Source organism: Manis pentadactyla, chromosome 9 (genome assembly GCF_030020395.1).
Source record: "Manis pentadactyla isolate mManPen7 chromosome 9, mManPen7.hap1, whole genome shotgun sequence".
Taxonomy (NCBI): Eukaryota; Metazoa; Chordata; class Mammalia; order Pholidota; family Manidae; genus Manis; species Manis pentadactyla.
The window spans coordinates 21,635,342-21,660,995 of record NC_080027.1 but is presented as its reverse complement, the minus strand read 5'-3'; the positions used below and the strand labels follow the sequence as shown (position 1 = coordinate 21,660,995).

The 25,654-nt window shown below is 38.2% G+C and overlaps 2 protein-coding genes across 2 annotated transcripts; both read right to left on the bottom strand.

Moving 5' to 3' along the window:
- Positions 1 to 4,186: 4,186 nt before the first annotated feature.
- LOC130684854 (olfactory receptor 5W2-like) lies at positions 4,187 to 5,296 on the bottom strand. Its single transcript, XM_057507096.1, has one exon. The coding sequence runs from the start codon at positions 5,276 to 5,278 to the stop codon at positions 4,343 to 4,345; it is 936 nt and encodes a 311-aa protein (XP_057363079.1). The 5' UTR covers positions 5,279 to 5,296; the 3' UTR covers positions 4,187 to 4,342.
- Positions 5,297 to 16,781: 11,485 nt separating this feature from the next.
- Positions 16,782 to 17,480, bottom strand: LOC118908029 (olfactory receptor-like protein OLF2). Its single transcript, XM_036877092.2, has one exon. The coding sequence runs from the start codon at positions 17,478 to 17,480 to the stop codon at positions 16,782 to 16,784; it is 699 nt and encodes a 232-aa protein (XP_036732987.2).
- Between the last annotated feature and the right edge of the window lie 8,174 nt (positions 17,481 to 25,654).

Below are 25,654 nucleotides of genomic sequence, written 5' to 3'. Positions count from 1 at the left end.
CCCACTGACTGAGGGCGGAAGGGTTACCACCTTGGCAGGTCAGAAGTAATTTGTTTTATTTACATCAGGTATATGCAGGTAGGTTCTTCTTATGAAACCTCACCTGGATTAACAAGAAACATGGGTTTTGCAGCTCTTTTTTTATGTGTTTGTATTTTTGATGGTTATGGAGTTTCTCTTTGTTTTACAAAGCTAGAACACCCTCATACAAAATTAAATGAAATTAATGTATGTTTTAATTTTTGGAAAAGAGGTTGTAGTGATAATATGTTAAAATCATGAATGCATAGCTGTACCTCATGTGATGATCCTAATACTAAAGAACTAACTATTCTCCTGTGACATCTACTGTTGAGGCAAATCTCTAAACATCTAAGAAATGGCCCATGATTGCCCATCAGGTCATCTCAAGTACATGATCTTTGTGTACCTAAGGGCTTCAGGACCCCTCTCTGCTCCCTGGTGGATATTTTCAGGAGGCAGAGTCAGCCTTGCTCACCTCATTCTGATTCCTCTCCATCCTCCCTTTTCCCTCAGGTGCCTCCCTGCCTCCAGGGATGCCAGATCTCCTCAGCCTGCACCCTGTTTAGGCAGGAGCCGATTTTACCTTCTAAGTATGGCTGTCCCTGTAGAGCATGGATTCAAATCTTGCTGCACATTATGTCTGTGCATGGGTAGCAATATATTCTGAAAATTGAATATTCAGAATTATTTACCCAGAGGTTTGTGTGTTAACAGACAATAGTTTTGTTTAACTATGGAGGGAAACATTTAACATCGTTTTTAAGACATTATATATACAATAAATGAGAAAAAAATATGTATCTGCTTGGCTTTCCTGCTGTCCCTGGGGCCCCTGAACATAACACTACACAGGCAATAATCTACTTATTGTTTTAAGAACTCCTACCTTCAGAACACAGCTGTCTGGCCCTGAAGCGTGGGATATTATCACTTAAAACAACATGTGATATTGATATCAAGGAAAATGAGGTTTATAAAGTCTGCTTATGGCAGGAATCAAGAACAGCAGAGCCTCAGGGCTCAAACATTCCTGTTCTACAATCAAGGAAGCACTTTTTAGTAACATAAAGTTTTATCATTTAATGAAATATCCTATGAAATTTGTATGATTTATTGATTTTACAAAACATCTTGAAAACCTACTGATGTAAGAATCTGCAATAGTTTTAAAATGAATAATGTAATCCTGCAATTGTCTACAGTCTGATAATAAATAGTCTTTGAGTTTTTAGAAAATCCTTTGAAGGAGTATACATATATGCATGATTTAAAAAAAGCAAGTGAATGTTTGGAAGCACATCACCTAGTTCCCTGATCACATAACAGAGCACAATAAGCATCTCAGAGAGGTCTGTAAGCCCAAACGGAAATAGATGTCCCATGGGATAGTTTTGTGTGCTTTTAAAAATCTTTATAGAGGTGAAATCATTCAGTTTGTACCCTTCAGTCTGGATTCTGTCGCTCAGTGTGATGTGTGTGAGATTCCTCTGTGCTATTCCATGTGGTGATCGTTCCTTTATTCTCTGCTGTGTAGCAGCCTAATGAACAAATCCCACACGTTATTGTTAGGTTCCAGTAATGCTATGTGATCACTTCTGTAGAAGCTTGGGGTATACGTGCTGCTCATTTCTTTTGGGTATAAAACTAGGAATGGGAATTCATGCCAGCTATCGTAGATACTGTCACATAGTTTTTGAGGGATGAATGTTAATTCTGACTTCTACTTCAGTGATTAAAAGCTATAGTTGTTCTACATCCGCACAACACCTGATATTACTATTGTGCATATTCTTTATTTATCTACTCTTTAGGTGAGTCACAGTGTAGCACTGAGGTTTCATTTTTACTTACCTGTGCAATAATAAAGTTGTATAATGATTTCTGTGAAAAGTCTATTAAAGTCTGAAGAGTGAATGGGGGGAGCTGTGTTTAAAAGTATTGAATTTCATTAATACACTTTTCTCTATTTCCATTCTTCGACATACATTTATTGAACTTAAGATACCTCATTTATTGCCCTGAAATTTCCTTCTCATAGTTTGCACTCACTAGACCTGACTCAAAGGGCCAGTATGCGGCTCAAATTAATCTTGATATTACTATCATTTTATATCATTACATGACATTACTATCTTTCCCTGTGGAAAGAAGGGGGCATGCTTACACTTCTGAATTGTGTCCACCTACTGATCCTCTGAATGTTTGCACTTCAGTACATTTGAATTTTTTCTGAGATGTTGCTGCTCATGAGAAAGATTCACACAAGAATATGGGTGATTTGAGAAAACACAATACAGATAGAAATCCTACAAACTTCTTTTCTAAAGCATCACTCACAATCGGTTTTTTTTCCACCACAGTTTTTCCTCTTATCTGTCACAATGTCACACCAATTCCACCTGGAGAAGCAGAGGAGCCTTTTGGGGGGTTATTTCCATTCTGAAATGCCTTCACACAAGGATGTTTACAATTCTTTCCAGGACATGGAATTCTAATGGATCATGAAGAATGTCACTGAATCTTGTACGGTCCTTCAAATACGTTGACTTATCCGTGTTTTCTCCGCAAGCTGCTTCTATTGCCTTGGTATCAAAACCTTAAGCAGAGTCCGATGAGGCAAAGTCTACCAATGAAGCACCCAGATGAATGCTTTGTACTTCCTAAATAATCAGCATGAATGTCTTTATAAGTTCATTATTTAGTATCCACAACCATTTTAAGAATGATTAAATATACAAGGCACATATCATACCCTTATAATGTTATTGGGTAACTTGAATTTGATTGTTTTTTTGTTTGTGCACTAGGAAGCAGGATTGAAACAGTTCCTGAGCAGAGTGCTCACATCTCATATTGGAGGCAACTTTTTAATCACACAGTGAGAGGTAAAGTGATGCCTTGAGGATTGTATTATTCACAAACCACAGCAGAGGTATTTAACCAGGACTTAGAAGGGGGAAGAAGGGAAGAACCACACTGAGTGGAAGTGACTACGCTGAGCATTTCAGCACAAGGGTACACTTTTCCAGGATCCCCCACTGGGTTCTTTAGTCCTTCCTACTTTGGGCTTCATATCCTCTAAGAGGCATCTCCTGCCCATCTAGGACCTCAGTTCCAGACTCACTATCTAGGTGCCTTTCTTCTCCCCTCACTCCAGTGTCTCCATTCACCAGACAGACATGAACCTGAAATTCAAAGAATCTTTTCCTCTCCACTTAGGATTTAGATGTTTTGCCTGACCTTAGAATATCATTTCCTATATACTTCAACTGATATGTAGTGTATTATGAATTATCTGTAAGATTAGTGAATGAATGACTCTCATTTCCACATTTTAGGATCCATTAGTATAGGAACTACTGGATCCATTATGAAAAGCACAGCACCTAGAATTACAAGTGCATTCCAAGCATTAATAACTCTTAGAACAATTAAGTTAATACATAAAATGAACATCAAACAAATGAAAATTGGCATAAAAAGATAGAGATTGGAAAGTGTTCCCAAGATAGAGAACACCTTACTTAAATTGAAAACATGCAACAAATTATAGTATATTTAAGAAACTCCAAAATATTGGTATGACATAGACTTAGCACACTATTTATTGTATTCATTGAGGTATCTGAGACCCTTTGTAGTATAATAAATGATTTAAAAAACAAAAGGGTGTCTGTGTGAGTATATATATATATATAAATATATATATATATATATATATATGTATACATACATATACATAAATGTGTAGGAACCAAGGGCTGCCCCAAAATGTGCCACTTTGGCATATTGACTACTTGGAATTAAAAGGACTAAGAAAGCACAAGTAGAAGGGATTTGCTGACCCTCCTCTGCCCCCCTGGCCTTGAAACCAAGAAATAATTCTCCCAGGGGAAAGGTGCCCTCCCTGCACCAGGACACAGGGAGATATTCTTATCAGAAAAGACATTTCAAAGCCAAAGAAGTTGATGTAAACAAACCTTGTTACTTTTTACTAATACAGTAACCCAGTTCAAATGCTGCTGAGAATTCCTTACTAAACAAAGATCCTGAGCCTGTTTGTCCTGTGGAATCCTCACAGATTTGTGCTTCTTTGTCTATGATGCATAAAAGCTGTCTGCATCTGCCATCTGTTTGGGTCTCAATTTCATTGTTGGGATTCTATACATACATAATTAAACCTTTCCTTTTTTTTTTTTCTTTTCTATTGTTAACCTCATGTTAATTTGATTCTTTGACCAGCTAGAAGAAACTTGAAGGGTAGAGGAAAATTCTTCCTCCCCCAAATTACATTTTTAAATACTATATACCTATTTTCTTAAATCCAATCTTTTTTTTTTTTTAGTTTTTCCAGGGCCCCCTTCACATCCTGGTTCCGCAGGCTGTAAATCAGAGGGTTAAGCATGGGAATCACAAGCGTATAGAACAGTGAGGTCATTTTGTCTTGATCTAGGGAGTAGGCAGAGCTTGGCCTGAAATACATGAAGAGCATAGTTCCCTGAAAAATTGCAACAGCAGTTAAGTGGGAGGTGCAGGTGGAGAAAGCTTTGAGCCTCCCCTCAGCAGAGTGTATCTTCAAAACCGATAGGAATATGTAACAATAAGAGACAAGAACTCCTGAAATGGTGCTTAATTCGATGAAGCCAAATATGGTGAATATCATTAGCTCATTGAGCTGTGTATCTGAGCAAGACAGCAATAGGAGGGGTGGGACATCACAGAAGAAATGGTTAATCTCATTTGACCCACAGAAACATAAGCGGAATGCTAGTGTCGTGTGTATGAGAGCATCCGCCATCCCCACCATGTAAACCCCAGCCGTGAGCAGGGAGCACACTGTGCTGGACATGTTGACTGTGTAGAGCAAGGGGTTGCTAATGGCCTTGTACCGGTCAAAGGCCATCACCGCCAGCAGCAGACACTCAGAATCTACAAATATACAGAAGATTAAGAATTGCAAAGCACAGCCAACGATGGGAATTGATTTGTTTTTGGCAAATATGTCCACCAGCATCTTGGGTGCAACTGCTGTGGAATAGCAGAGGTCACAGAAGGAGAGGTGGCTGAGGAAAAAGTACATCGGCGTGTGCAGCTGGGAATCCATTCTAATTATAATGATCATTCCTAGATTTGCCAGAAGATCAATGATATAAACAATTAGAAACATGATGAATAGAGTCACCTTGACCTCAGTGTTATTAGTAATTCCCAAGAAAAAGAATTCAGTCAAGGAAGAGCAATTTCCCTTGTCCATTCTTCTTTGTTCTAAATGTTTCAAAAATGATCAAGAAAATGATAGATCAGGATTTGTTTCCTCTGGATACTCAAAATATATCTGTAAGACAAGACATGAAATTATTAAATTGCCTTCTTTACTTTCTGCAAATAGCTCAAGTGTTAAAGAGGCATTATTGTGTTATGAAAAACTAAAAATGCCTGGGATAGGAAATTGGTAAACTTTGATTTTAAATCTGTATGTCCTTCCTGAGATATGTTACCAGTCTTGGCTTGTTGCCCAATGCCAGATAGTAGATTTGAATAAACTGCAAGTTCATTCTAGATTCAAAACAACAGTTAAGGAGAAAAAGCCAGAAAACACTAGACAATATATGTTTGATAAAAAGGATCACATTTATTGCTTTATAAAAGAAAAGACGTTGAGTGTGTCACTGGCAGTGATATTGCATGTAAGTTAATTAGTGAAAGTTACTATGGTACCATTTTTGGTATATAGTGGCTTTAGTGTTCACTGAAACATGACACAGGACTTGCAGAACTGTTCTCTTACTCATATTAACTGGTTTGCCACAGAATTAGAGCCTATTTGTATGACTGACCTTTGCCAAAGGACAAATCCTTTGAAAGTCAAAGTGATAAAAAGCAGAAACGACAGATTATAGAGCATACATTTTCATATCTTTGAATTTTAAGTTGTCTTTTCCATTAGAATGAAAATAGGATGTGGATAAATAAATGTACCTGATATAATATGATTTTCAGCTTGTATTTATGTAACCACCATGTATATGTTTGTGTGTGTTTGTGTGCATGTTTTAATATATTTCAATATGGGTGATGAGTCTGCTTTTTATTTTTCTAGACTTAAATATTAAGATATGTGGTCCATATGCACATGGATTTCCGTATGTTGTTATTTTTAATGTGTTATCATTATTATTACTTGATAAAATTAGAACAGATCTTATAGTGACATGTATCATATTACTTGCAGAGTGATAAAAAAATTAATGGTTTACATATCAATCTTGATAATAATATAAGTAAATAAAATATTTAATATCCTTATACAAATGATAAATGAAGTCAGTCAAATTCATATAGGTCTAACCAAAAACATCAGTTTGGCCATTAAATTGCAGAATTTATTTAATAAAGTGAGCAGGTATAAAATTATTCACTTACAAAATCCTCAATACTCGACTGCTCATTTTTCCAAAATTTTAAGGGATTTTTCTTCCCTATAGTCTTTAAATTTAGCCAGTTAGAAACTTACCTGAAATGAGCAAGTCTTTGTCTTTATCTCTGGTGCATGAAAAGCAGGCAGGTTGCATTTTATTTCTACCTCGTGACTGCTGGGACTTTAGTCTCTGAAGACTCTGCCTTTAGTTTTCGGTTATGAGAACATGATTAATTCCATTTCTGGCTCTGTATTTCTCCCCTGTGAATGTTACAACTTTAGCAAAGGCTGACCTTCTAACTCTTCACTCTTCTCACCAGTTTGATCTATGTCAGAACTTGACCAGAATTTATTTTAGTGCTATGCTTTAGAACTACCATGAATCTATAGCCTCCTCCAGTAAAACAAGATACCTGATGAAGTTCAAAAAAATCCTCTCCTTAATGACCTTGTACCTTTTTCATTGTTCATCCTGTTTGTAAACAGAGGAAAACTGACTTAAATTGTTGGGATTTAAAATTTAACACTAACATTAACTTGAAAATGAGCACAGGTAGCTCCCCAAAATACTTTGTAACTACTAACAGATGGCAGTTGCTCTTCCTTCTCCCTGTTTTCTGAGTCTCAGGGTCAGAGACAACACAGGATTTTGCAGAACCCAAGTCGTCCTTTCCCTGAATACTGAGGAGGAAATAATAAAAGAAACAAAAAGGAAATTGGTGCAAGAATGCCTGCTTAGGTCCTTGCAAGCTGCTCCTTATGTGTCTGTGGTCACAAACAACACAGAAGCTCTCCCACAATTCCCCCTTTAAAAGCCCTGAGCCACTTGTGCTCCGGAGGATGGTGGCTATTTCAGCCGTGAACCTGCCACTCCCTCATTTGCTGGCAAAATAATAAACTATTTCTTATCTTTCCTCACAACCTTGTCACTGTGTTTTGTGATTTGACTTTGGTGACAAGGACTGGGTTTGAGTAACATACTGAAATTGGGGCTTTCTAATTAAAAGGCAAAGCAGTCATTTCCTGCCCCTGTTAATCACTGTGTTAAAATGCATTACCAAACTCCCTGCTGTCTTTTCTATGACAAAGAAATCGCAAGTTGTTTTGCAGCACCCTTGTGATGCCGGGGTTCTTGTTCCAGGAGTTTGCAAACAGTCAAGATAGAAGAGCGAGTGAGGGGCTTTTATTCAGAGATAAAGTTAGAGGACAGAGTGCCTGGCTCTAGCCAGGGGGACAAGAGAGCCCTGGGGTGGTGGTTGTCTAGGGGTTTTATAGGCTGTTTAGAGACAAAGGGATAGGGATGTACACCTGCTAAGTGGTCCCAGAATGTTTATCTTTGAAGAGACATTAAGTTTCTAATTAGTCTTCCTGGTTATTTACAAGAACTTTACTGCTCTGATTTCCTTCCAGGATAGCAGCTTCCTGGTCTGGGAACATATCAATCAAGACTGCCTGCTTTGCTCCCAAGGTGGGCTGAGTTATTGTCTGTTTGTTAAAGAGTATGTTAAGAAAGTTACATTTTAACAAATTGGGTTTTTAAATGCAATCTTACTTTCAATGGAATCCTTCCTGTTTGTTTTGGACTTGCTTGTTGAACTGCCCATGTGGCAAATCACTTGATTAGGGCTGGAGGAAGAAAAGCAAACCTGGGGAAAGTCAGAAAAACAAGCTGGGCCCCCCAGCAGGCCAGAGCAAATCCCACAGTGGTTTATCTTGCTTTGTTTATTCCAAGGGCCCTCACCCTACTCTAAGCCCATGGTCCCTGTCTCACTTTGATAGAATCAGGACCTGAGTACCACCTTTCAAATAAGCCCACCCCATCTCAGAGAGACCTAGGTTTCATCTTACTTAGGCTACAAGCATTATCCAGAGGATATGTCAGCAAGCCACAAGCCCACTTTCCCCTGACCCTTCCCCTCAAAGAGCCTGCCAAAAAACCTGGCCGTAAAAAGCCTCTTGGCCTGTAAGAGACACCTTCTTTGTTCTGCTGGCCAGAATAGAGGGCTCCCTCTCAATAGAGGGGTCCCTCTCAATACACCTGCTTGGACTGTTGAGTTCACATCTCTTTCACCCTTAGATCCAGCTTCACTCAGAGCAGATGGACCCAGATGGTCCAGCCCACTGACCCTCCCCTGAGCCTGCACAGAAACAATCTGAAGTGACCTTAACTTACTACATTCATTACCCTACTAAAACCTCAACCTCTGGGTGGTTTAGCTGCCATTTTTTGAACACCCAGTGTGAGTAATAACCTGTTCACATGCTCCCAGGTGCAAAAGAAAAGTCCTGCCCCAACTCTGTAAATCTCACCAGTCTCTGCTAAATATGCATAAGCCTCTGCTGAATATGCATAAACCTTCTATAAAGAATCTGTACTCCACTTAAGGTCAGGGAGACAGATTGGAGCCAGGCTCTTATCTCCTTTTCCAGCAATCTTACAATTGCTTCTCAAATGCATATGTGCAAATGGACCCAACTTGGTTCCAAAACACAGTTTCTTCCATTTCTGAACCACCTACTTCACCTCCCCCTTAGTCCTCGCCTGATTCATTTCCCTGAAGTATACGTCAACCACCTTCACATTTTTTTGACTGTGTAATGGTGGATAACTTTTCCTTTTTCCCTTCTAAATTCTTTGCCTGGCCTAATGATTAAACTGATATGACAGACTAACAGGAGAAAAACAAATTTAGTAGTGTATGCAGGGAAGCACCTTAAAAAATATGAGACTCAAACAAGTGACTGAAGCAGGCAGCTTTTAAACCTTTTAGACAAGGAAACAATACATTGATGACAAATTGACGAGACAAAGGAATTTGGACTTGGGGTAGTAAATTTGTGAAGTAACCAGGTTTATTTTGTCAGAGAAAAAAATCCAAAAGGCTAAGAATACACGTTCCTGGACTTAAAGCTTGGGTTATCTAAAGCAAAGGCGTAATTTGTAGTCTGTAGGGCAACCATTGTACTTTGACTAATGATCAGAAAAATACTCAGTACTGCTGATTTTGGTATGTATTAATCTGTACTATGGAACAATTCACATCATGACTTGTATCCTTTGTTAGGAAGCATATATAACCTTGTAAGAAAGCTCTCTTCTCCTGAGGACTTCCTTCTTCCACAGGAATGTGTTTCCTGGACCGCTGTCCTAAACCTGGGTCTCAAATAAAAGCCTAATAACTCTTTTCTGGAGTTCTACCTTAGGATTTTCTTTCTTCGACATTTCATACAGCCATCTGGGTTCTCAATTCCCTGTTTCTTGTGATGAGTGTGCCTTATACCCTCCTGGTGCAGGGAGGGAACCTTTCACATGGGAGATTTACTTCCTATGTTTAGTTAAGCAAAGTGGGGTCAGGCAGGGTCAGGCTGTCCTTCTGTCCTCCTGTTTCTTAAGTAACTTTAATTCAAAATAATTATTATGCCAAAATGGCATATTTTGGGGTGGCATATTCTGCCCTCTTTCAACAGTATAATATCCACTTTATCTCATACATTCTTTATTGAATTAGGTACTTTATCTATTTATATATGTGTCTTTCTACATTCCTGCAATCCTTAGCATAGGAAGTGCATGAATAATGACTCAGTAAATGTGTTATTTTCCTGTTGTTAGACTGGTGGGTGTTCAACAAAGAGTAGAAATAAAAACCTTTGAAGGTTGTTTCTACTAATGTACTTCATATTTACAAGGACAATCTCATTTTAAAAAGTGTGTTGGGGTAATGCTTTAAAAAAAAGACATTCTGTGTATTTCCAAAATAAGTTTTGTGTGCTATTGTTTTTGGTAGTACTTTGAGAATTGGGAGGTAGTGGAAGTGTGAATTGTGCATCTCCCCCCATAACCTCCTTCTTGCATCTTGGTCAACAATGTTGGTCCCTGATTTCACCGGACACCTTCACTGGGGCAGAAAGTTAAAACCTGTCCCCATTATTCTGCCTCATAAAACATCTCTATGCCCCCTTCTACCAATATGCTGTTTAAACACCTCTTCACTCGGCCCTAGAATTGTGATGCTGAAGTATGGAATTAAATATTGACCATTGTGGAGACCTTTCCCAAACAGTTGATATGTTTCTTATGTCATTCAAATTATGTCCATACACATTGTCATGTATTACAAATATTACCTTCAGTTTTTAACACCCATATTGTACAGATCCTGAACTTGAGACCCAGAAATAATCAGTAAACTTCTGGAGTTTCATGTGCATTCAGTTTTGCGTGACTGAGCTTTCTTTTAAGAGTTTCCTGATTACAGTGTAATGGACTTCAGAGCATTATGCTAAGTGACAAAAGTCAAACAGAGAAAGACAAATACTGTGTGATATGGCTCACACGTCTAACCTAAAAGGGCCAAACTCATAGAAACAGAGTGTAGACTGGTGGTTACAAGGGGCTAGAGGGTGGGGCAACTGGGGAGGTGTTGGCCAAAGGGTAAAAATGTGCAATTATAAGGTAAGTTCTGGAGATTTAATGTGCAACATTGCAATTATAATTAAAATACTGTATTATACATTTTAAAGTTGCCAAGTGACTAGATCTTAAATGTTCTCACCACAAAAAAGGGATAATAATTATGTGATGTGATGCAGGTGATACCGTGGTAGTCATATTCCAGTAGATAAATATACCAAATAAATACTGAGTTGCACAATTCCAGGGAGCACAGAGAATAAGTAAAATGGTGCCCCTGAAGATGAGCAACGTGGCAGCCCTGAGAGATACTCTCTGTGTTGGATGTATTTGGAGATTTTTCACATGTGAATCATTTCAGGACACTGACAAGCAAGCATTTCTATATGTTCATTAAATTCTACTCCTGATCATAACATACAAAAATGTATTCCTGCTTACTTTCTACCTTATTGCAGTTAATTCATGCTTTATCAAAAAAAAAGCATTAAATGCAAAATTTATGTCTATACAATAATTTATGTGATGGTAAGCATCAGCCAGTGCATGTATAAATGTGCTCCAGGTGATTTATTTCTTCTGAAGCCTAAGAATGAGGCAAAGACAGAGCCTTCTTTCAGGGTCCTATTAAACTAGACCACACCTTAGGCTAACACCATTAAAATAAAGTATTTGACTTGGAGTAAAGGGCACCTTGGTTATACATTTCAATGGCTTCCCCTTTTTATTGTTTGTGTGATGACGGCAATACAAATACTTAATTTTTTGCTATGTTGAGGTCAAACTCTAAGAAATTGTATTAGTTTACCACCGATCAAACAGAAGGCGTTGAGGTATTTGTGTTACCCAGGCTTTACTCCCATTCTTTACTTCTCTGGTACGTATTTGAAGGAATGGGATTTGTCCTCAGTCACTTTGTTCTGATTCCTTTCCAATTTGATTTTCCTGCCAGGCACTTCTCTGTCTTCAGGGATGACAAAGCTCTTCGGGATGGGCTTTCTAAGCAGGATTGCCTCTGCAGAGCATTTAGTATAACTTTTCTCCACCACTCTCCCTTGAAACCTGAGCCTTAGTGGCTAAGTTATTATTAAAAATTGGATCATTAACCTCCTTAAGGGATTTCTATTTAATTGAACTTGGCTTTCTTACATGATGGAAGAAAATGACTTAGTGGAATTTAAGACATCAGAGACAAGTGAGAAAAAACATCAGTGTCTACATGATTTCTCTGGTGACACTATGATTCTATACATAATACTATCTAGGCAACTGTCTACTGATAAACTCCTTCTTCTGGAAAGTTGTATGGCCCTGAACGTGGGCCATTCTGAGTAAGTTCAGTACATGATAATGGCATCAAGGAACGCCAGGTTCACCAGGTCTCCTGGCTGCTGAAAACAATATCGAGAGTGTTCATTGTATGAACAAAACATCTTTACTTTTTAAACAATTATTATTCATTGGAATTACTTACTGATAGTTATTCATTGAAATATTATACACAAGTTATATCACTTATTTCACAAAAATATACTGGACTTTATTGTATAAATCCTGAATCACTAATCTCTTACCCCCAAAAGGTAAATACTGTCTTGACTTTCATCATGATAGATTAGCTTGGTTTAGCTCTTGTTTTGGACCATACATAAGGTGAAGCCTAGAGCAAATAGTGCTCTATTCAGTGATATATGTGTGCAGCTCATTCATGTTGTCACATGCAATTTCAGTGCATTCTTATTGCTAAATAATACTCTTTGTAAAAATATCATTATTTATCTATTTTAATGTTGATAGGCAGTTGAGATTTTCCTTTTTCTGTTGCCAGTACTGTTAGTGTGAACATTGTAGTACATCTTTGGATAGAGACATAATCTCACTTATCTTGCATATAAAACCAGGCATTGAAAATGTGTGGGCATGCAGGTATGTATAAAATGTAGATTTAGTAAATATCATCACACAGATTTCCAAAGAATTATGTTGAGCCACACTGCTACCATCAGGTTTTCAGTGTGTGGGTGTTCTGGCTGTTCTACCTCCTTACCAATACTTAATGTTGTCTGTCACTTTAATTTCAGCCATTATATAGAGTATGTGATTTCCTTGGTGATTAAGCTGAATATGCAGTTTTATGAAGTGTCTCTTAAAGTGAAAATGCAGAACCGCAGGATAGCTAAACAGATCCTGTGTATTGGTGTTGGGGCTCCTGCATTCCATGCTATCTGTCATTATCTGTCACCATTACCATCCCCATTTTGGGTCAGGTTAACCCAGTGTTATCATTTAGTCCTTTGATATAATACATACATCTCTGGCTACCTGTTATTCTTTTTTAATATCCCCATAGATAGAAGGAGGTTTGTGCATTGAAAGAATCAAATCAATATGGATACAGAATGCGGTAGCTGGAATGTACAATGCAGATTATCCAGTACAAACCCCTCTTTTGACACAATGGAAATAGACCCAAAGAGGAAAAATGACTTATAGAAGGTAAGAGTTTCAGTGAGTTGGAAGTAGATTCAGACCCAATTTTGTTGTTCCTTTTCCAATTCATAGCACATTTCTAGAGAGGATTATCAAGTTAGGTTTAATTTGCTGCCCCTTAAGAAAGAGCCACACACTTACGGAAGCAGTGAGAATCATTTCCACCATTTGTTCCGGGCAGTTTGGAGTTAATTGCTTGTGTCATACTGCGTGTGGTATCATGGGCTACCTTATGTTAAGGGATAACAGTGCCTGGGCAGAAATAAGGAACTGAGATGAATGAGCTGACCCATCACATTGACTCATCACACAGACACTGAGGATGTCTTACTTGGACAGTAATGTTTGCCACCTATTAGTGGTGGGTATACTATGAGACACATGTGAGTCATGGATATACAGAGTGAAGGAAACAGTTAGGATTGAGTTACAAAGGGTAAAATATTTTGATATTAGCTTTCCCTGACTTGCTATGGACAGTAATACCTCGCATGTCATTGGCCCAAGCCCCTAGCTGAATCATGAATTCCCCAGTGTTTCCATTAATTCATCCTCCGTTTTCACAAATTTAGGCAATAGGATCTCACAAATGCTACAACTTAGTTGATTCTATTTTTCAGACATATTTTACTGAGCTTAAAAATACTTCATGTAATAGACTTAACATTTCCTTCTCTTTAGCTCACACTTTAGAATTTGATTTGCCATAGGAGCTAGGATGCAGATCAGTCTGATTTTCCATGCATTACAGTCATCTTATGAGAGAGCAATGTGCCAACTAGATGATAAATTTTATACCTCTGATACTGGCATTCATTTTTCTTGGACTTTAGTCTCATTCAGTCCCAATCTTACCACACTGCTGTTCAAGATAGTACCTAATTCAGAGGTAAAACTCCAAAAGAGCATGGGTTAATTGGGGAGATATTAGGACTAAAGGAATCATTCCCCATTGTTTTTTTTCCCCCACCTCTACACTTCCCCCCATCACATCTCAGAATTCCAGAAAGAATATCACCCTTGACAGCAGAGGAGACTTGTCCTACTTGGGCTCTGCTGTCAATCTGAAATGTTTTCACTCAAACACATTTTACAGTGGCACCTAGATAGTCTTAGGTATTGAATGACTTTTTAGCTGGTGTTATTGTAGCAAACATTTAAGAACTGAATTTTATGTGGTCCTTCAAATACATGTCCTTGTCCCTGTTTACTAAACAAGCCACTTCACTGATTTGATCATTTGTAAACTAGAACAGAACCAATGTGTTAAATATCTTGTAAACACCCAGATCAAAGCTCTTTGGTTAAATTATTTTCCAAATAATTTATTTGTATGTCTTTAAGTTTCCATTTCCTTTAGCATCCATAGCTACTTTATGTACTTAAAGAAGATACCAAAAACTACATTTAAGGCATATACTAGACCCCCTATATACATTGCTTCCCATGAATAAACACTAAATAAAAATTACTTTTGGGGGGAATATCCTTCTTTCTTTACCAAGATGCTATCCTGCACTTGGGCAAATAGTGTACAACTACATAGTCCTTAAGCTCATTGCAGTTAGCTACCCTACATTGAAGATCATGATTTAGGATACCGTCACAGATTCAGCAGTGTTCTGAGGTTGGGTGTGTGTGAACCAGGTTTAGAGAGCACAGGAGGGGAGAAAAGGCCCCTGGAAGAAGTGACAGTGTGAACTGTGGCACTGTATCATAGCCACACTGGTTTTCTTTAAACTGGATGGTAATGGCAGGGTCCTGTCCACCTGAGGGCCTCTCTGATTGCTGATTCATCTGCATAGAATGCTTTCTCTACCCACTTACATCTCTCAGTTAATTTTGACTTATTTTGTGGTACCAGATTGTTTCTATCTTCAGGAAGCACTTTTTAACTTCTGTTTTCTTTTGGGAGGCAAATTAATGCCCAGAGGCAGGGTTTGTTTTTGCTGGCAATTTATTTGACATAGGTTCACTGTGAGAATTTCACAGACCAATAGTATATAAGAAAATGCCTCTTAGTAAGCCAATAAAGAGACAACATAGTCCAACCAATGACTGATGTCCTCACATTATTTTCTGGGCAATGGGACATGTAAGGAATAAAATCTAAATTGAGTTCAAGTATGTGTTGGCACTTGGGAGAGAAGGCTTACCCAATCTAAAGATAGTGTCCAGGTGTCAGAGCAAAAGGAAATGTCCCCTGTTGCTAGAACACCTAGTGTTGACAGACAAAGTGATCTTTGTGGACTGTGGCATGACTTTTGCTGTTGCCAATAAGAGATTCGCCTTTACCACGGAGGGAGCTGATTTCCCCATGGTCTCTGGAGAGCTATTTCTGATCAGCACTGTGAATTCTTGCCCAGACCAAACAATTTCAGATAGTCCTCAAAAATTCTCAGTATTTATAACCAGAAGTCCCTTGTCTTGGTTGCTTGTTCATGTGTTTTTACTGATAAAGTGCAAGTGGGTCCCTCAGAAGCTGAGTTACTGAGTCCTTATCAGTGAGAACAGATGAGATGACACCCCAGCATAAGGTCCTTCATTCTTACATTAAAACAACTTTACTCTAAGCCACATTTTCTTTTTTTTCATAGACAAATGAAAGTGAAATTGTTGCTGGGCAGTCCTGTCTGGTAAAGGGGTGTCTCTCCCTGTATACTAAGTGAAACCTCAACCTGGACTGGGGAGAGAGGGCCCTTGACTCTGACTGGGAAAGAATTCTTGAACAGGTCAAACAAGTGCAGCAAGGAAAAAATTCTTTAATGTGAAAGTAATAGTGAGGGTCTGTATCACAGAGTACCAGGAAGAGGCTTTTGTTTGTGCAGCCATACTGGTGGTGGAGAGCAAGGAAGAACAGAGGCAGAAAAGGGAAGTCCATTGAACTACTGCTCAGCATAGGGCGAATCCCTTGCCAACTTTAAAGCTAGGGCCCCCTGGCATCCAGTGTCCAGTTGGATCTGCCCATCTTGGGAACGATGACCCTGCCACCCCAGGACTGCGGGAGCTGAGGGGCACCGGATGGAGTGAGTGACATGTAGGCTGCTCAAGGATGTTGTAATACAGCCGCAGCCCCTCCAGGTCTCCCAGGCAAGGGGAACGTGCAAGCCTGCTGCTCCTACTCCAGGGTTTCTGCAGCCACTTCCTCACTTATCTGAAACCCAACAGCACAGGGAAAAGGCCTGCACTGAAGACTAGAAAACTGAATGAAATAGCAAAGTGTATAAATACATCATTGTTTATTACAAATAATTTGAATATTATTGAAATAAAATGGTTTCATTAAATGATAATATGCATTGCTATTAAAACTGCAGGCTTACCATGAAATGAAAATCACATTGAAGTGAACCAGGTAGTTAGAAAACACTCAATAGTGCTTAGCAAACTAAATCACTACTCAGATGAAAGATTGAATAAACAAAATTTGGCAAACTAAGAGCCTAAAACCTTTGAAAACTTTCCAGGTTCCTTATAACAATAAGACACAAAAAGTCCAGAAAGAGTAATCAGTTCACGGAGACCAAAAATGATGGATATCATTAGCTCATTGATACGTGTATCTGAACAAGAGAGCAATAGGAGAGGTGGGGCATCGCAGAAGAAATGGTTAATCTCGTTTGACCCACAGAAACATAAGCGGAATATTAATATAGTATTTACTGAAGCATCCATAATTCCCACCATGTAAACCCCAGCCGTGAGCAGGGAGCACACTGTGCTGGACATGTTGACTGTGTAGAGCAAGGGGTTGCTAATGGCCTTGTACCAGTCAAAGGCCATCACCGCCAGCAGCAGACACTCAGAATCTGCAAAGGTACAGAAGATCAAGAATTGCAGAGCACAGCCACAGAAGGAAATGGACTTGTTCTTGGCAATGAAGCCTACTAGCATCCTGGGTCCAACTGCCATAGAATAGCAGAAGTCACTGAAGGAAAGATGACTGAGGAAAAAATACATTGGCATGTGCAGCCTGGAATCCATTCTAATTAAGATGATCATCCCAAGGTTTGCCACAAGAATAATGAAATAAACAATTAGAAACGTGGTAAAGAGTGTCACTTTGATTCCAGGGTTAGTGCTAATTCCCAAGAGAAGGAATTCTTTCAATGAGGAACAATTTACCCCCTCCATTCTCCTTTTTCTTCTAAAATGCTATAGAAATGATCAAGAAATGGTAGATCAAAGTTTCAACTCTTCATGACACTCAGAAAAATACAACCTGCAAGTCAGAAAGGATTTATTTCAGTACATGATATTCTTGTTCTTCAAAAAATAGCCCAAACAAGTTTCACTGTTACGTTATTGACAAAAGTTAGTGTCTGGGATAGGATTTACAGAAAGTTTGGCTCTGGATTTAGACCACCCATCAGGTATGTGGTTGCGTCCATCTTCACTGCCTAATCTCAGCAGTCAATCATGAACTGACAGCTCATCACAGGTCAAATATACTATGAAAGTCACACATAAATTAAGGAAAGCTGGAGTATATAGCCTTTCATTTGAAACATAAATATCCAGTTGAGCACAATAATGATTGGACTTGCTGATTTCCTCAAGAATCATGATTCATTTAAGACTGTGTGTTAAATTCAGACACAATGAACGTATCTCTAATTTTAAGATAATGAACAATATGACGTTACTGTTCTTGGTCTCTATTGTTTTTAGTATTTATTGAGACACGAGACATATTTGAGTAAAATTTACTCTAGAAACATTTTACTGCTTTGCCACATTATTATTACTTACATGTAGGAGTGGTCTGGTGTCAAAAAGCGTGTCTCTTTACCAGGAAAATGAAATGCTAAAAACAGAGGAAAAATAGAATTTAACACATACATTTTCATTTTCATGGAGTTTACACCTGAGTTGTTCATTAGAAATAGAGATGGGAAGAATAATAATAAATATGTTTTAGATACATAAGCTTCTGTTGGTGTTTGCTGGGTCATGCATACACCTATGTCTTTCTGTTGATATATGAGAGTTGAAACATGAGTGATCGCCTGGTTTTTTAAAAGCTGAAGTAAATACAGTATGTGTTTCATATGGGGTTGATTTTACACAGACTAGTATGTGTATTATGATATCTCAATTACTGGTAAATGAAATAGAAAAAAACATCTTAAATTTGCATATCCCCTTTCACAGTGATGAAAATACCCAATGTTTTTCTGCTTAGTTGTGATTAAGATATAAGTAAGTAAAACTGTTCATTAGCTGATCAACGTGAGTCTGATTCACCCAGCTTTTAAGAAATATCATTTCATTGCCATTCAATTGCAGACTTTTAACCAAAGGAAGTAAGTCAAAAATATGTTTTCCAAACATACAGTTTAGAAAATATTTCTAAATATAGTTTTCTAAATATTTGATTCTTCAATTTTTCAAATGTAAGGTTTTTTTCTTCATTCTTTAAATTTAGAGACTCAGAAACCTACCTGTGATGAGCAAGTCTTTCCGTGCTTGCCTCCGGTAGCTGACAATATAGACAGATGACATTTTATTTGTACTTAGTGTCATTTGGGACTTAAGCCTCTAAAGCCTCTGCCCTCACACTTCTGTATTATGCAAACATGTGATTAATTAGATATCTTGTACTGTTTTTTCCCCCATGAATATTGCAATAGTTTCAGGAAAGGCTGAACTTTAAATTCTCATACTTGGACCAAATTGACTATTGCCAGGAAGGTAAAATAATTTTTATAGTATGAGTCATTGCTACTCTGAGTCTATACCATCTTCCTCCTGTCAAATCAGAGACCTAATGAAACTTAAAGAGATAATCTTTTTAATTTTTTATCCATGAATGATCATTTATCCTGCTAAATTTATTAAAGCAATAGATTGATTTAATACAATGATTATTTTATCTCGTTATTTATCCTTTATTATTTTTATACTGAATCTTTTGTTTTTGAAACAAACTCCTCCACCTCCCCACTTACAAATATAACAATTCCTCATCAGTCATACTGAATACTTTTTTTTCATTAATCACATGCCATCTATTCACATGTCATCCAACTGGATTTCAGTCTGGTTGATTAATGATTAATTAATTCAGTCACATCTTCAGGCTCCACGTCTAATTTGAATTATTTTGCTATTTCCGCATATGCAGTGACTTCCTGCCCTGAAGTCTTGAAAGTGACTTTGAAGCTTCAAAGTCATCCACGAGGTATGACACAACTTCTTCCCAACTCCTACTAATGTTAATATTTTGACCTCATCTCATAAATCATGAATGTCTTAATGGCATCTAGAATGGTGAATCTCTTCCAGAAGGTTTTTTATTTTCTGGTCATTATTACCAAAATGTGATGAAGAGACATGAAGTGCGCAATGCTTTTGGAAAAATGGCTCCATTTGACTTGTTCAAAAGAATGCAAAATCTGTGAAGTGCAATAAAATGAAGTGTAAATCACACGAGGTATGCCTGTATATATGGGTATGTTTCCACATATGTATTTCATTAAAGAATTATTTCCCAGTTTTAATGAGCTTTAATTGACACATAACATTGTACACGTATCCTTTAGTGTTCAAAAGTTTGTGCTATGCCACTTTGCTCTTAGCAAAAACCTACATTTGCACCTGTTTGTGCTAACCAAAAGAAATTCAACAGGACTTTATCTTTTATGAAAAAGGTAAGAAACAAAAATATCATTCAGAGCTTGTTTGTTTTGTAGCGAGCCGTTACACAGGCAGTAACCCCTGCACAGCAAGAGTGGCACCACCAAGCTCCTTCCCCACTCAGGAGAGGCTGAGAGATGGGCTTCTCTGCCAGCTTTATCTGCTCTGAGCCCCGGTGTGATAGTGGCAGTTAGTGCTGGCTTCCCTTATAACTGCTTTTCTTTGTTTGCTCTAGTCCTGTAGGTCTTTGGATGAAAGCTCCACTGGTCTTCAGACCTCGGAGATTGGGAGGCCAGTCCCTTTGGTGGGAGTCTTAGAAATTGGGGCACTGTTATGGGGTCCAAACCTCTCATTCCTGTGGAAGAGCTGGGAGCTGGGGATCCCTTCCCAGCTGCATGTCTCTTTGCTGGGGTTGGAGGCGAGGGTGAGCAAAATTGTGTCTGAGCCTTTCCTACTCATTTCATTGTGGATTATTTTCTCATTGCTCAATGTATAGAAGTTGCTCAGCTAGTTGCTTGATTTCTTTCAGTGATAATTGCACCATGTGTAGCTGTTCATTTGGTGTGTCTGTGGGAGGAGGGGAGTGCAGGGACTCCCATATCCCCAGATTTAAAGAATGTCCCTTGACCCTGACAATATTGAATTTGGAAAAAATAATTTGCTGTGAGTCACTGGGGGTGTGTAAGAAGGATGTCACATAGAATAACTAAGAAGGGAAGGGAATGATGAGGAATGAATCAGGCTAGAATACATCAAACCCTTTCTATGTCATGTTCCCTGTTTAGGTAGAATACCAAGAGAGTTACAGGCCATCTGTCCAAGCTGCTATTTGAGTCAAGTGTCCCAAAAAATATTCCCCATAATGTCTTATTATATCTTGCAAATTCAGAGTGAAGAGGCCCAATTTAATTGAATAAATCAATTCTATTTCTAGAATTCCATTTATAGGGCTTAAAATTTTCTTCTCTTTAGTTCACACTGACTAGAACTGATAAAACATCCAATATATGAATTAAATAAGTCTTTAGATTATATATGTAGTATATGGCTGTCCTAAAGGAGAGATGGGTTAATCAGATTATATGTTTACAACTTCTAATTTTTTTATTTAAATAATTATTTTTTATTGAAGGGTAGTTGACGCACAGTATTACATTACATTAGTTTCAAGTGTACAACACAGTGATAAAACATTTATATACATAATTCTAGGTTCCAGCTATCACCCTACCAAGCTGTTAAAATATCTTGACTATATTCCTTATGCTATACATTACATCCCAGTTACTTATTTATTTTACCATTGGAAGTCTGTCCTTTTTTATTTTTTGTTTTATTTATTTATTTATTTATTTATTTATTTTTGGTGAGGGAATCTCTCATATTTATTGATCAAATGGTTGTTAACGACAATAAAATTCTGTATAGGGGAGTCAATGCTCAATGCACAATCATTAATACACCCCAAGCCTAATTTTCGTCAGTCTCCAATATTCTGAGGCATAACAAACAAGTTCTTACATGTAGAACAAATTCTTACATAATGAATAAGTTACATAGTGAACAGTACAAGGGCAGTCATCACAGAAACTTTCGGTTTTGCTCATGCATTATGAACTATAAACAGTCAGTTCAAATATAAATACTCATTTGGTTTTTATACTTGATTTATATGTGGATACCACATTTCTCTCTTTATTATTATTATTTTTAATAAAATGCTGAAGTGGTAGGTAGATACAAGATAAAGGTACAAAACATAGTTTAGTGTTGTAAGAGAGCAAATGTAGATGATCAGGTGTGTGCCTGTAGACTATGTGTTAATCCAAGCTAGACAAGGGCAATAAAACATCCACGGATGCAGAAGATTTCTCTCAGAACAGGGGGGGTGAGGTTCTAAGCCTCACCTCTGTTGATCCCCAATTTCTCACCTGATGGCCCCCCTGCGACTGTGCCTGTCTTAAGTTGTTCCTCCCTTGAGGAATCTTACCCGTCTCTGGCTAACCAGTCATCTTCCGGGGCCATACAGGGAAATGTAAAGTTGGTAAGTGAGAGAGAAGCCTTATTGTTTGAAAAGGTTAGCTTTTTACTTCTTTGCATATTTATGCCCTGTGGCTTCTATGCCCAGCATTTGTCTTGAGGTATCTTTACCACTTGGAAGAATTATGATACTCGGTAAATTTGATATGAGGCACGAATTCTATTTAAGGGTTGTAATTAGGAAGGAAGAAGAAAAGCTATAGAAGTAGCAGGCGGAAGAAAACATGGGAAGATTGATTATTTCTTTGACATATCTTCTTGTAGAGTAACTTCAGCATGTATAGGTTTTAAACTACTAATTAAATTGCGCACACACATTAACATAATAGGAGTATAGTTACATAACCAAAGCATACCTGTAATAAACAGCCATCTCCAGTGAAACCAAGAAAACCAGTTAGGCACCTTAGGCATTTGTGAAAACTTATCTATGATATGGTGGATATTGTCCAACTGAACTTGAACAGTCTGAGAGAAATCAGACAAATTAAAACAACCCATTCCTGGGGAATGTTCACATCCCTTATGTTCTTTTAACAGTAAATTGTCTGTAGTTGTAAGACTTTGGAGCGCTACAATTTGCACTTCTCCTAATTCTTGGTTGAGTTCCAACAGTATAGGTCCAGTCAAATTTGTTGTTTTGCTGTATGCACAGGCCAGCTTAGATATCTCCTTCCTCATTCCCATGGCAGGTCCAGGAACTGGTGGGATGAGTGCATCTACAGCTGTAGCAGTGCGTGGATCGTTGTTGGGGTTTTTTGATGATCATCTTCTGGCATGAGTCTTCCAGAGAGTGCTGATGTTGGAAGTTCTCTTTCATATCGTATCTTAGTTCATTTTCGGGGTAGCACAATTAGGCTTTGATCTTCTGTACAGACGCAAACAGACCCTTTGCCTACACTTTTATATGCCCTTTATACCCTTGTGTAGAACTCATTGGAGGTTACCACACAGGAACTGCCCCTTTTTTTTTTTTTTTTTTTGGTATCACTAATCTACACTTACATGAGGAATATTATGTTTACTAGGTTCTCCCCTATACCAGGTCTCCCCTATAAACCCCTTTACAGTCACTGTCCATCAGCATAGCAAAATGTTGTAGAATCACTACTTGCCTTCTCTGTGTTGTACAGCCCTCCCTTTTCTCCTACCCCCCCATGCATGTTAATCTTAATACCCCCCTACTTCTCCCCGCCCTTATCCCTCCCTACCCACCCATCCTCCCCAGTCCCTTTCCCTTTGGTACCTGTTAGTCCATTCTTGAGTTCTGTGATTCTGCTGCTGTTTTGTTCCTTCAGTTTTTCCTTTGTTCTTATATTCCACAGATGAGTGAAATCATTTGGTATTTCTCTTTCTCCGCTTGGCTTGTTTCACTGAGCATAATACCCTCCAGCTCCATCCATGTTGCTGCAAAAGATTGGATTTGCCCTTTTCTTATGGCTGAGTAGTATTCCATTGTGTATATGTACCACATCTTCTTTATCCATTCATCTATCGATGGACATTTAGGTTGCTTCCAATTCTTGGCTATTGTAAATAGTGCTGCGATAAACATAGGGGTTCATTGATCTTTCTCAAACTTGATTGCTGCATTCTTAGGGTAAATTCCTAGGAGTGCAATTCCTGGGTCAAATGGTAAGTCTGTTTTGAGCATTTTGATGTACCTCCATACTGCTTTCCACAGTGGTTGAACTAACTTACATTCCCACCAGCAGGGTAGGAGGGTTCTCCTTTCTCCACAGCATCGCAAACATTTGTTGTTGTTTGTCTTTTGGATGGCAGCCATCCTTACTGGTGTGAGGTGATACCTCATTGTAGTTTTAATTTGCATTTCTCTGATAATTAGCGATGTGGAGCATCTTTTCATGTGTCTGTTGGCCATCTGTATTTCTTTTTTGGAGAACTGTCTGTTCAGTTCCTCTGCCCATTTTTTAATTGGGTTATTTGTTTTTTGTTTGTTGAGGCGTGTGAGCTCCTTATATATTCTGGACGTCAAGCCTTTATCGGATGTGTCATTTTCAAATATATTCTCCCATACTGTAGGGATCCTTTTTGTTCTATTGATGGTGTCTTTTGCTGTACAGAAGCTTTTCAGCTTAATATAGTCCCACTTACTCATTTTTGCTGTTGTTTTCCTTGCCCGGGGAGATATGTTCAAGAAGAGGTCACTCATGTTTATGTCTAAGAGGTTTTTGCCTATGTTTTCTTCCAAGAGTTTAATGGTTTCCTGGCTTACATTCAGGTCTTTGATCCATTTTGAGTTTACTTTTGTATATGGGGTTAGACAATGGTCCAGTTTCATTCTCCTACATGTAGCTGTCCAGTTTTGCCAGCACCACCTGTTGAAGAGACTGTCATTTCGCCATTGTATGTCCATGGCTCCTTTATCAAATATAAATTCACCATATATGTCTGGGTTAATGTCTGGATTCTCTAGTCTGTTCCATTGGTCTCTGGCTCTGCTCTTGTGCCAGTACCAAACTGTCTTGATTACTATGGCTTTATAGTAGAACTTGAAGTTGGGGAGTGAGATCCCCCCTACTTTATTCTTCTTTCTCAGGATTGCTTTGGCTATTCGGGGTCTTTGGTGTTTCCATATGAATTTTTGAATTATTTGTTCCTCTTCATTGAAGAATGTTGCTGGTAGTTTCATAGGGATTGCATCAAATCTGTATATTGCTTTGGGCATGATGGCCATTTTGATGATATTAATTCTTCCTAGCCACGAGCATGGGATGAGTTTCCATCTGTTAGTGTCCCCTTTAATTTCTCTTAAGAGTGACTTGTAGTTTTCAGAGTATAAGTCTTTCACTTCTTTGGTTAGGTTTATTCCTAGGTATTTTATTTTTTTTGGTGCTATTGTGAATGGAGTTGTTTTCCTGATTTCTCTTTCTGTTGGTTCATTGTTAGTATATAGGAAAGCCACAGATTTCTGTGTGTTGATTTTGTATCCTGCAACTTTGCTGTATTCCGATATCAGTTCTAGTAGTTTTGGGGTGGAGTCTTTAGGGTTTTTTATGTACAGTATCATGTCATCTGCAAACAGTGACAGTTTAACTTCTTCTTTACCAATCTGGATTCCTTGTATTTCTTTATTTTGTCTAATTGCCGTGGCTAGGACCTCCAGTACTATGTTAAATAACAGTGGAGAGAGTGGGCATCCCTGTCTAGTTCCCGATCTCAGAGGAAATGCTTTCAGCTTCTTGCTGTTCAATATAATGTTGGCTGTGGGTTTATCATAGATGGCCTTTATTATGTTGAGGTACTTGCCCTCTATTCCCATTTTGCTGACAGTTTTTAACATGAATGGATGTTGAACTTTGTCAAATGCTTTTTCAGCATCTATGGAGATGATCATGTGGTTTTTGTCTTTGTTTTTGTTGATGTGGTGGATGATGTTGATGGACTTTCGAATGTTGTACCATCCTTGCATCCCTGGGATGAATCCCACTTGGTCATGGTGTATGATCCTTTTGATGTATTTTTGAATTCGGTTTGCTAATATTTTGTTGAGTATTTCTGCATCTACGTTCATCAGGGATATTGGTCTGTAGTTTTCTTTTTTGGTGGTGTCTTTGCCTGGTTTTGGTGTTAGGGTGATGTTAGCTTCATAGAATGAGTTTGGGAGT

Bases quoted from the DNA above. Each gene is read 5' to 3' on its own strand.
- LOC130684854 (XM_057507096.1), bottom strand. From the start codon at position 5,278: ATGGACAAGGGAAATTGCTCTTCCTTGACTGAATTCTTTTTCTTGGGA.
- LOC118908029 (XM_036877092.2), bottom strand. From the start codon at position 17,480: ATGGAGGGGGTAAATTGTTCCTCATTGAAAGAATTCCTTCTCTTGGGA.